Source organism: Sinohyriopsis cumingii, unplaced genomic scaffold (genome assembly GCF_028554795.1).
Source record: "Sinohyriopsis cumingii isolate HCF-2022 unplaced genomic scaffold, ASM2855479v2 utg001505l, whole genome shotgun sequence".
Classification (NCBI taxonomy): domain Eukaryota; kingdom Metazoa; phylum Mollusca; class Bivalvia; order Unionida; family Unionidae; genus Sinohyriopsis; species Sinohyriopsis cumingii.
In genome coordinates, this window is record NW_028316006.1 from 24,806 (window position 1) to 36,885 (window position 12,080).

The 12,080-nt window shown below is 35.5% G+C and overlaps 1 protein-coding gene across 2 annotated transcripts in view; it reads right to left on the reverse strand.

The window, feature by feature from the left end:
- LOC149772429 (endonuclease/exonuclease/phosphatase family domain-containing protein 1-like) overlaps window positions 1-12,080 on the reverse strand; it is a 66,219-nt gene that overhangs the window by 17,490 nt on the left and 36,649 nt on the right. For both annotated transcript variants that reach the window (XR_016417702.1, XM_089947807.1), the window contains exons 7-8: window positions 6,133-6,186; window positions 4,211-4,351 (exon numbers count right to left, since the gene is read on the reverse strand). Coding sequence is in view for 1 of the 2 variants with exons in the window: in XM_089947807.1 (XP_089803933.1) it covers window positions 4,211-4,351; window positions 6,133-6,186 (195 nt within the window). In the remaining variant the exon portion in view is untranslated. The remainder of the gene's footprint in view (window positions 1-4,210; window positions 4,352-6,132; window positions 6,187-12,080) is intronic.

A 12,080-nucleotide genomic window follows, 5' to 3' on the forward strand; every position in this document is an offset into this window, starting at 1 on the left:
AAGAAATGTGTTTCAAATTGCACTGGTTTTTAAAACAGGGTCTGCAGGTAGTTTTTTTTAAAAACATTATATATATTTAATGTGATTTTTTTTTTAACATGGGGGAAGTACCATGGTCAGCAATGAGAAACAGGGATGGTTGGCTGACCAGAAACACATATTTGTTTGGGACCCAATATGCCCATATCATGCACACGATATACAAAATATCGCATGACCTTTTCCCTAATAATGGCCTTGACCTTTGACAAAGAGACTTAATTATTGTGTGGTAAGGCATGAATCTGGGTTACGTTTCACACAAATATTAGTGGATTAATAAGAGACATGGTAGATATAGAAGGAAGCCATTGACTTGCATATACCTTGTAGTGACCTTGATGGCATGGTGTGTGACATGTGTTATCACTCTATGGTCTTAAACTAAATAACAGAAAAAAGTGAAAACCAACAAGTTCTGTAAAATTCAGCAAATAACTTATTTTCCTAGCACACAAAGAGAAAATTTAAAAAGAACTTAACAGTATTGTGAATTAAATCCCAAATAGTTCTATAAGTTATATCACAAGCCCAAATGAATGAAGTTCCTATTGAATTCCAGTGGTATTCCAAATAGATTCCAATACTGAATGTGTTCATGTGCCTGTAATCTCAAATGCGCTATGTGCCAATGGCCTGAATTGTGGCAATGTGCTAACAGTCTTTTGATGTATCACATTAATATAATCCAAAATGTTCTTGTCTGAATTCACTGTAACTACATATTAATGTTTCAGTCCGCACTTTGTAATTCTAGTGAAAAATAATTTGAATAAATAAAACCATCTAAATTAAAAAATGAATGCAACAATAAGACTGATTCTGCTTCAGATATTAAGGCAAGAATGAATAATCCCAATCTAAACAAGATTATATGCCCTATACTTGACCTAGGTTGCAATTATCAATTTCTGAGAAGACACTGTCAGCTCATATTTTCCCATACAAAGGCAGTAACTTTTTTATTATATGCTCATTTTCTTATTCTACCTAAGACTTAATTATATAAACAAAAATACACTACAAGAAACAAAATAACTAAATGTATGCCATATTCCAAACTAAATACACAACCGCAGATTCATCATTACACAACAACATTATTAATGCGCATGTAACTCTGCCCAGATAAATTTGAAAGAAAACGGTGTTTTGGTCTACTTAAAATTGACATTTGGAGACATATTGTAAATGAATGTGCATTGCAACAACTTTTCCATTTGATCTGGAATGAATAGATTTTGGTATTTTGTTTCCATTCTACAAAATTTCGTGATTATGGACTGGATTTATCTGTGCCAATTCTAAATGAAATACATCAGACTGAAGCTGTGAGGGAGAAGCGTGTTGACATCTGCAAGTGTGTTTCTGTTCTGTCATTGAATGTTTGAAATCATAATGTGGAAAAAATATGAAGTCTTTCAATTGCAATTATCAAAAAGATGCTATGGAGTTTAATGTTTATTTCATTTTGAGTGCAGTAAGGAGGATGTAACTGCACTTGAAATATAGTCAAAATTACAGTACAATTTCAAAATGTGCAATCAAGCTTGAGAACCCACAACATGGCTCATGTAATTCGGATTTGCAGAACCAAGAAAGTACATTTTGAGGAAATTCAGGATATAAAACTGTATGTATATTTTTTGCCATTCTTATTACCAATTGAAGAAGACAGTTTATGCCTTGTCACTTGCATGTTATTTGTAGGTACCCAGCAATTTTATGAAATCTGGCATCTATCACCCGCCTAAATCCAAAACAACGTACCAAAAAAGTTAACGCGGAATGTAGCAGTCCACGAAACATCTGCTTTAGTTCATTCAGAAACAAATTTAATCAACAAAATGTAAAGCGCCTACTATGTGAGTATACATGTATGGTTTACAAATCAAAAGTGATGGTATCTGCGTCCATTATTTGTTTACAAGAGAAAGTAGTTCCTTTATCAGTGCAATATGGAGTGCGTGCAAGTTCAGTATCATAAAATACTGAACGATTCTGACAATGTAAAGTTAACAGAAAACAAAATGAGCATATAATAAATAATACCTCATTGGTACACACTTATCTTGCTTTATCAAACCCATCCATGATCCTGCTGATATAACCTCTTATGACAAGTTTAATCAAAATGAGATCAAAAATATAAACTCAAGGTTATTATTAAGCAGCCAATCAGATGCAAGATAACCTCATTATTAAGCAATTAACATTGTTCATCATTAAACTCACTGATGGTCTTTATCATATAAACAAATATTCCAAGTCTTGTCAAAACTGGATCAGAAAACAACATGAGAAATCTGAAATTTTCAATCACTATTTCTATTTATATTGACATGAATTGTGATCTGAAATAGATGATTGCATTTTTGTGGTTTTACAATTGCTAATGCAAACATGACTTAGTTTAACTCAATACGACACTTGGCACAATGATGGGACTTCGCCATTTAATAGTGTAGTGTGCAATTTGAAAGTAAGAGCAGACAATTTTCTTAATTTGACTGAGAAGTAAAAAACGATACATTACTGTTTTTTCTCCTTTCAAATATCCTTTGATATTTCTATGACAAAATGACAGGTATTTATTGAAGCTTGGTTTAGGCAAACTAATATTTTAAAGACCAATACAAATAAATGAGTCCAATGGCAACTTTTATGAGTCTATTACTCAAGCTGGAAGTCTTTCAAAAATCTAACTTACCACAGTGGTCCCTCTCATGAATGGCCCCCCTGACCAGTGGCCACCCTATGCAGCCTGAATCCCTTGCAACCGACTAGTTTGTTTTCACAAGTACCCCTCAAGAAAGGCCACCCCTCTAACACAACCAGCATCCATCATATCAGTGTACAAATGTAAAATTTACCCCTCACAAGTGGCCACATTTTATTATTAATGTGTGTCCAGAACCAATATTTAATTATAGTAAGGAAAGTAATCTGATTGTCTTTCCCAATGTCTGTGTCTGGATGTCAGGTTTTCCTTACTGAAAGAAGTGTTGGCTAAAAGTACATGTACCACTAAAGTTAATATTATATCATCAACACTGACATTTTCAGGAAATGGGGTCATCACTGCTTTTATAGAGCTTTGGGCTTCACACAGCAGATTGTTTTATTTTTTCAACTGCTGATTACGATTGGACATAATTGTCAAGATCATAACATAGTCAGATTGAAACGGGGTTAGCAATGTTTTGATAGAGCACTGGGGTTCATGCAGCGGATTTTTTGTTTTTTTAATACTGACAATTACGACTGATGTAATTGTCAAGATCATAACAAGGTCAGATAGGCTAAATATAGATTTTGGGGATTAACACATACACACCAACAGAAACAATTACCCTTGAACAAAACAGGCTACCGGACAAAGACCGAAAAATCACATGACAGTACATGTAATCACTTCCTTTATAAAGAAGGTGTTTTGTTTACAAAAGTTTCATCTGCAAAATTAAATTGCAGTACTGTACAATTAGCAACAAAGGAATAAATCATCACAAAACTTTAACATGTCATCACGTAAACGAAGAAATAATACTTTAGAAGAAAAAGTAAAAGTTATTCCACTTGAAGAGAATGGGGAGAGTTCGCTTGTCAAAAGATTTTATGTTGACAAGACTCAAATAAACAAGATCATAAAAGATAAGGAGAATATTCAGTAAAAGTGGGAAAATGGAGTAAATGGAAAGAGAATTATTTTAAATACAAAACAATGCATGTACCAAGATTTAAATAATGTTTTTGAATGGTTTCATAATGTGCATGCCAACAATATCCCATTCACATTCCATGCCTAAGAATAAGAGCTATTATGTTATCTTGAAATAACTCTGCTTTTAAGACAAGAACATTTTAATAATTACTGCTATCTTTAAAGGAAGATATTAATTGCTTTAAGTCATATGCAGATTTCTTATTATATACACCTACATATACATACATTTCATAAACGGAGTCCCACTCTCAAAAGACCACCCATTTTATAAGGCCACTTTCCCAGTGCAGAAGGGGTGGCCATATAAGAGGGGGACCACTGTAGATGCAAACTATGCACCTGAAGTTCAGAGTATGGTCATGACGTCTCATATCTGATGTAAAACAGAACCAATATATCCAATAAGCTGCAACAAAGAAACAGTTACACAATGCTCTCTCCTACCTGTATAAACAGCCTTTGTATCTTTGCTGATCCAAATGTTATCATAGGTTTGACTTCCATTAGAGTTGGCATTACTAATATTTGTGAAGGTCCCTGCAGCAATGCAATTTGAATAATCCTGGGCACGCAGGCATTCAAAATCTGGAATGGTCATTCAGAATATTAACATCATAATAAATTATATTTCTTGCAATAGTTCCAGTTCTGAATCTGTAATCACGAATGTACAGTATGTTATTTCACATTCAGTGTAATCATGTATTTACAGTGTGTCACTTAACACCCAATTAAATCATGTATGTAGTGTGTCACTGTTGTTTAATATGCCAACAAATCATGCATGTATAGTGTGTCACTTTCACCCCATATAATCATGTATGTACAGTGTGTTGCTTAACATCCAAACTAATCATGCATGTACAGTGTGTCATTTAACACCCAATGTAATCATGCATGCACAGTATATCATTTAACACCCAATGTAATCATGCATGTAAGGTGTCATTTAACACCCAATGCAATCATGCATGCACAGTATGTCACTTAACACAGAATGTAATCATGAATGTACAGTGTGCCATTTAACACCCAAGCCAATCATGCATGCACAGTATGTAATTTAACACCAAATGTAATCATGCATGTACAGTGTGTTGCTTAACATCCAACGTAATCATGCATGTACAGTGTCATTTAACACCAAATGCAATCATGCATGCACAGTATGTCATTTAACACAGAATGTAATCATGCATGCACAGTATATCATTTAACACCCAGTGTAATCATGCATGTACAGTGTATGGCACTTAACACTCAATGCAACAATGCATGCACAGTGTCATTTAATACCCAAGGCAATCATGTTTGCACAGTATGTCATTTAACACAGAATGTAATCATGCAAGTACAGTGTGTCATTTAACACCCAAGGCAATCATGTATGTACAGTGTCATTTAACACCCAAGGCAATCATGCATTCATACTATGTCATTCAACACCCAATGTAATCATGAATGTACAGTGTGTCATTTAACACCCAAGGCAATCATGCATGTACAGTTGTTGGGTAGGGTTTAACGCCATTTTTCAGCACATGATAGGCTATACATGGCAGCCAGTATTAATGGTGGAGGAAGAACCCGGGAAATCCCCGGAAAGAACCACTGACCCTCGAGAATCATGCATGTACAGTGTCAGTTAACACCCAATGTAATCATGAATATATGGTGTGTCACTTAACACCCAATATAAGCACACATGTACAGTATGTCACTTAACACCCAATGCAATTATGCTTGTATGCTATGTCACACTCATTAAAAAATCAAAATGCACAAGTTCAAAGATTATTTAGGTCCTAAATTTCTCTCATTTATGATTTGGGTGTTAAATTTCTCTCATGTATGATTGGGGTTATAAGTTCACTCCGGTATGATTCATAGTTAAATTTCTCTCATTATGACTGAGGTGTTAAATTTGACTCGTGTATGATTTTGAAAATGATATTTTGTAAACTGATGTAAGCTTTTCTTTATTAACATAAGCTTCTTATTCAGTTGTACCTTGCTATAACACATATATTCGGGTCAAAATGATTTACTGATTACAACAAGGCATTCATTATAATAAAGAATTCATTTTATAAATATATACTCTCTGGAGTCCAGTGTGGGTGTTAGTTATATCATGGAATTTGTAACACCAAGGGTTGACTCAATTTATGTTAGTTGGCTTTGAAAACAGAAATACATAATGGTCACTACAATGTTGCAGACCCTAAAATTCCACAGTCTTCTCTGCAGAAAAGCATTTTTTCAGTACATTTGATTTTGATAGATGATCCAATAAAATATAAATGATTATTAAATACAACATTTTGTTCATCTCGGTGATAATCAACATAGACTATGTTACATACCATCAGCATCAGGCGTTAGATTGAAATCACCTAAGATGATGATATCCTTCTCTCCTGAAATTAAAAGGAAACAAAGACTGACAGTACTCTTAGATTTGTAATTTGCAAGACTATCTGGTCAAGTTAAATATTTGCTTCTGCTATAAGTGTTTATTCTGATCTCTGCAAAAAGCCACATTGTATAAATAATGCCAACAGCCAAGTTCCTGTCAAAACAAATACTGAAATAACTAAGCAAAAACAACTGGTAATGGTGATATCAGGAAAGTAAATCAAAATGACACAAATATAGGTTTGCATTTTCATTTGACAGAACTACAGATATGTGAAAATCAGCAATTTACAAGCTTAAAAACTGCACTTGTGCACAAGACTGGTAAACCCCACAGAAACAAAGACAACTGATACTATGTATTGTACAATAAAGAGTGGTTATTTTATCTCACATTATATAGGACTGGTAATGACCTGAATTTGATGAAGAATATTTGGGGGAAATTTTGTGGTAAGAAAATATAAGGATGGATTATATTTCACATTACTGTCACCTGGAAAACTGCTAGGTCTTCTTGGCTATTTATACATCCTGTTCTCCTGAATCTGTTACAAGTAAACAAGCCCATAATTTTTTTAAAAACAAATGTAAAATTTATTAAAGTACATAAGTGCACTTTCAGCTATTACTAATGACTATTCTGGCAAAATTCCTTGTTTTATTTTGGAGTTATTTAAAGTCAGTCCCCCCCCCATCAGTAGCCATGCTTCTGGAAATTGTCATCAAAAGAAAACGGGTGATATAATAACATCCAATAAAAAGATATCAACAGCATTGATAACCAAGTCATCATAACATCCAATAAAATAATAATAATAGCATGTCCTATTGGTTTTATAACCAAAAAACACCACCGTTGAAATAAGTTGGGATACTTTCATGCCTCCCCCCCACCACCGAAGCACAGTAAAGATTCAAACAAACAGTGGTTACTCACCATAAAGACCCTCAGTATACCACTACCCCTCTTACAACATGGGCATGGTCATGGAGCTATTGAATTGGGCTCTTAGTGTGTCACTACCCTCTTACAACATGGACATGGTCATGGATCTATTGAATTAGTCTCTTAGTGTGTCACTACCCCTCTTACAACATGGGCATGGTCATGGATCTATTGAATTAGTCTCTTAGTGTGTCACTACCCCTCTTACAACATGGGCATGGTCATGGATCTATTGAATTAGTCTCTTAGTGTGTCACTACCCCTCTTACAACATGGACATGGTCATGGATCTATTGAATTAGTCTCTTAGTGTGTCACTACCCCTCTTACAACATGGACATGGTCATGGATCTATTGAATTAGTCTCTTAGTGTGTCACTACCCCTCTTACAACATGGACATGGTCATGGATCTATTGAATTAGTCTCTTAGTGTGTCACTACCCCTCTTACAACATGGGCATGGTCATGGATCTATTGAATTAGTCTCTTAGTGTGTCCCTACCCCTCTTACAACATGGACATGGTCACTGATCTACTGAATTAGTCTCTTAGTGTGTCACTACCCCTCTTACAACATGGATATGGTCATGGATCTATTGAATTAGTCTCTTAGTGTGTCACTACCCCTCTTACAACATGGACATGGTCATGGATCTATTGAATTAGTCTCTTAGTGTGTCACTACCCCTCTTACAACATGGACATGGTCATGGATCTATTGAATTAGTCTCTTAGTGTGTCACTACCCCTCTTACAACATGGACATGGTCATGGATCTACTGAATTAGTCTCTTAGTGTGTCACTACCCCTCTTACAACATGGGCATGGTCATGGATCTATTGAATTAGTCTCTTAGTGTGTCACTACCCCTCATACAACATGGACATGGTCATGGATCTATTGAATTAGTCTCTTAGTGTGTCACTACCCCTCTTACAACATGGACATGGTCATTGATCTACTGAATTAGTCTCTTAGTGTGTCACTACCCCTCTTACAACATGGACATGGTCATTAGTCTCTTAGTGTGTCACTACCCCTCTTACAACATGGACATGGTCATGGATCTATTGAATTAGTCTTTAGTGTGTCACTACCCCTCTTACAACATGGACATGGTCATGGATCTATTGAATTAGTCTCTTAGTGTGTCACTACCGCTCTTACAACATGGGCATGGTCATGGATCTTTTGAATTAGTCTCTTAGTGTGTCACTACCCCTCTTACAACATGGACATGGTCATGGATCTATTGAATTAGTCTCTTAGTGTGTCACTACCCCTCTTACAACATGGACATGGTCATGGATCTATTGAATTAGTCTCTTAGTGTGTCACTACCCCTCTTACAACATGGACATGGTCATGGATCTATTGAATTAGTCTCTTAGTGTGTCACTACCCCTCTTACAACATGGACATGGTCATGGATCTATTGAATTAGTCTCTTAGTGTGTCACTACCCCTCTTACAACATGGGCATGGTCATGGATCTATTGAATTAGTCTCTTAGTGTGTCCCTACCCCTCTTACAACATGGACATGGTCACTGATCTACTGAATTAGTCTCTTAGTGTGTCACTACCCCTCTTACAACATGGATATGGTCATGGATCTATTGAATTAGTCTCTTAGTGTGTCACTACCCCTCTTACAACATGGACATGGTCATGGATCTATTGAATTAGTCTCTTAGTGTGTCACTACCCCTCTTACAACATGGACATGGTCATGGATCTATTGAATTAGTCTCTTAGTGTGTCACTACCCCTCTTACAACATGGACATGGTCATGGATCTACTGAATTAGTCTCTTAGTGTGTCACTACCCCTCTTACAACATGGGCATGGTCATGGATCTATTGAATTAGTCTCTTAGTGTGTCACTACCCCTCATACAACATGGACATGGTCATGGATCTATTGAATTAGTCTCTTAGTGTGTCACTACCCCTCTTACAACATGGACATGGTCATTGATCTACTGAATTAGTCTCTTAGTGTGTCACTACCCCTCTTACAACATGGACATGGTCATGGATCTATTGAATTAGTCTCTTAGTGTGTCACTACCCCTCTTACAACATGGACATGGTCATTAGTCTCTTAGTGTGTCACTACCCCTCTTACAACATTGACATGGTCATGGATCTATTGAATTAGTCTTTAGTGTGTCACTACCCCTCTTACAACATGGACATGGTCATGGATCTATTGAATTAGTCTCTTAGTGTGTCACTACCGCTCTTACAACATGGGCATGGTCATGGATCTTTTGCATTAGTCTCTTAGTGTGTCACTACCCCTCTTACAACATGGACATGGTCATTGATCTACTGAATTAGTCTCTTAGTGTGTCACTACCCCTCTTACAACAGGGGCATGGTCATGGATCTACTGAATTAGTCTCTTAGTGTGTCACTACCCCTCTTACAACATGGGCATGGTCATGGATCTATTGAATTAGTCTCTTAGTGTGTCACTACCCCTCTTACAACATGGGCATGATCATTGATCTATTGAATTAGTCTCTTAGTGTGTCACTACCCCTCTTACAACATGGACATGGTCATGGATCTATTGAATTAGTCTCTTAGTGTGTCACTACCGCTCTTACAACATGGGCATGATCATCGATCTATTGAATTAGTCTCTTAGTGTGTCACTACCCCTCTTACAACATGGGCATGATCATTGATCTATTGAATTAGTCTCTTAGTGTGTCACTACCCCTCTTACAACATGGACATGGTCATGGATCTATTGAATTAGTCTCTTAGTGTGTCACTACCCTTCTTACAACATGGGCATGGTCATGGATCTATTGAATTAGTCTCTCAGTATGCCACCAACATGGATAATTATCATGGATACATTAAATTACTCCGTCAGTATATGCCCCTCTTATAACATAAGCAATATGGATCCTAACAAGTTAGTCCATTACTATAAAGTCCCATAGTATACCACTAACCCTCTTATAACATGGATAATATCACAGAGCCTATTTGCCAAATTATTTTTCATTATAGATAGTTCCCGAATGACATCATCAGCCAACATATCTGTGGTCAGCTGACAGATTGACCGTTGACTTTATATGGTGTTTGGAAGTTAAAATAAATTCATTGAATCTCTAGATACTTTTACGAAAATTAAATACATAAACAGAATGCAAATCAAGCTTTCTGTTAGTATTTATATTTGTGATTTATAAGCTGACATTCCTTCAGTGTGCCTTGTTAAAAATGGTAAATTTTGGTGATCGCATTATAGGAGAAATTGCAAGGTTGTCAGTCGTCCAGGTAAAATGGGCAGAATATTGTCTGCTAGTGACCGTATCAGGAAGCATCTACTGACACTGATTTCAATTCTAAGCTCATTAGAACCCAAGATTTCACATCATCAGGACACTATTTTTATGTGTTATATGCACTATAATGGACACAAATTTATTGCAACATCATTCAGCATAAGAATCCTATCAAATTAGCCACTCTCTATAAAGTTTCTCATTATACCACCACCCCTCTTTATAACGTAGGAAATATCATGGTTCCTGTCAAATTAGTCCCTCACTATAAAATCCCTCAGAGTACCATTGCCCACCCCCTTTATTATTTAAGTTCTAAGCTCCATTAGTACCGATTATAATGCGAGGACACAGCTTTTTTTGGAACATTGTACAGAATATTGAGGATATTGATGTTTTTTGTTAATATTAGGAAATGTTTCATGAGAAAAGTGGAAACATTATACTGTCATGAGTGAAAAAGCCATGAGTGACAATACAAAATGTTTTCATTTCATGAGAGAAATATTTTCTTGTATCTACTTAAAAATTTATGGATTTTATTTTTAATACATATAATTTTAATGCAAAATTCTTTCCTTTGCATGGATTTGTCATTTTTTTTCCTTTCTGTGTCAGTGTTACTAATGACTGCATTACTACATCAATAAAAACAAGTTCCAAAATTGTAAAATAATTCAACATATGATGCTTCAAATTGTGTATTTAAGACTTTCCAAACAAAAGAACACATTTCTTGTGTGGATTGATACAGTGGACATTGTCGGGGTGGGAGGGGTAATGCAACAAGACAGAATGGTTTAACAGACTTCAAAGCATAATATCGTTCAACAACAAATTTGAATGATTGTGAGTTTAGGTGTAAGAAGTTAGGTTTCTTTGTTTATTTCTACATTCAGATGTGATTTTTTGAGTTTTGCCCAGCTTGCTGTCTGACTTAGTAACAGATACTGAACCCAAATTTCAAATGTCAATTAATTTTGATTTGCCATCAGTACTAAACAATGCCTGATTTTTCCATCCTGTTCCAACATGATTATGATTGTGACAATTAAAATCAGAATTTAATTTTTGTATTACTACAGGTAATCGTGTTTCTTAAAAATATGTACTGCTTGTCATTTAGTGTAACGGGTATTATAATGTATGGGTGATACAGAACATCAAATGTCAATAGGTCATTTAAGCTTAGTCACTGACAATCTGCATTATTTATGTGGAAAACTATAAAAGACTGAATACTTCAAGCCTGATTTTGTTGTCTGGGGTTCATTTTTATGCAGTCTTCATAGAATCTTGTCATTCATTACATCAATGTATACAACAGCCTCGAAACTTTTGAATATATATTCATCCTGGACAGGAGGGACAGAGAGAAAGAAAAGAAGAAAAAAAAATTAAATAGCCTTAATAAGGATATACCGGTCTAAATAACAAATACTTCCTAAATGGAAAAAGAAAGAAGTTCCATAAGTGATATCAACGAAGTGGTGATAAAAGTGGTACTGCCACTGTAGCAACATCATTTTATCCGACTGACATGTTTCAGTATCACATTATGAAATATAAAATAAAAGGTTCACCCACTTAAAACAAGGATCAATTTTATGATTCCCATGAAGAAGAAAAAA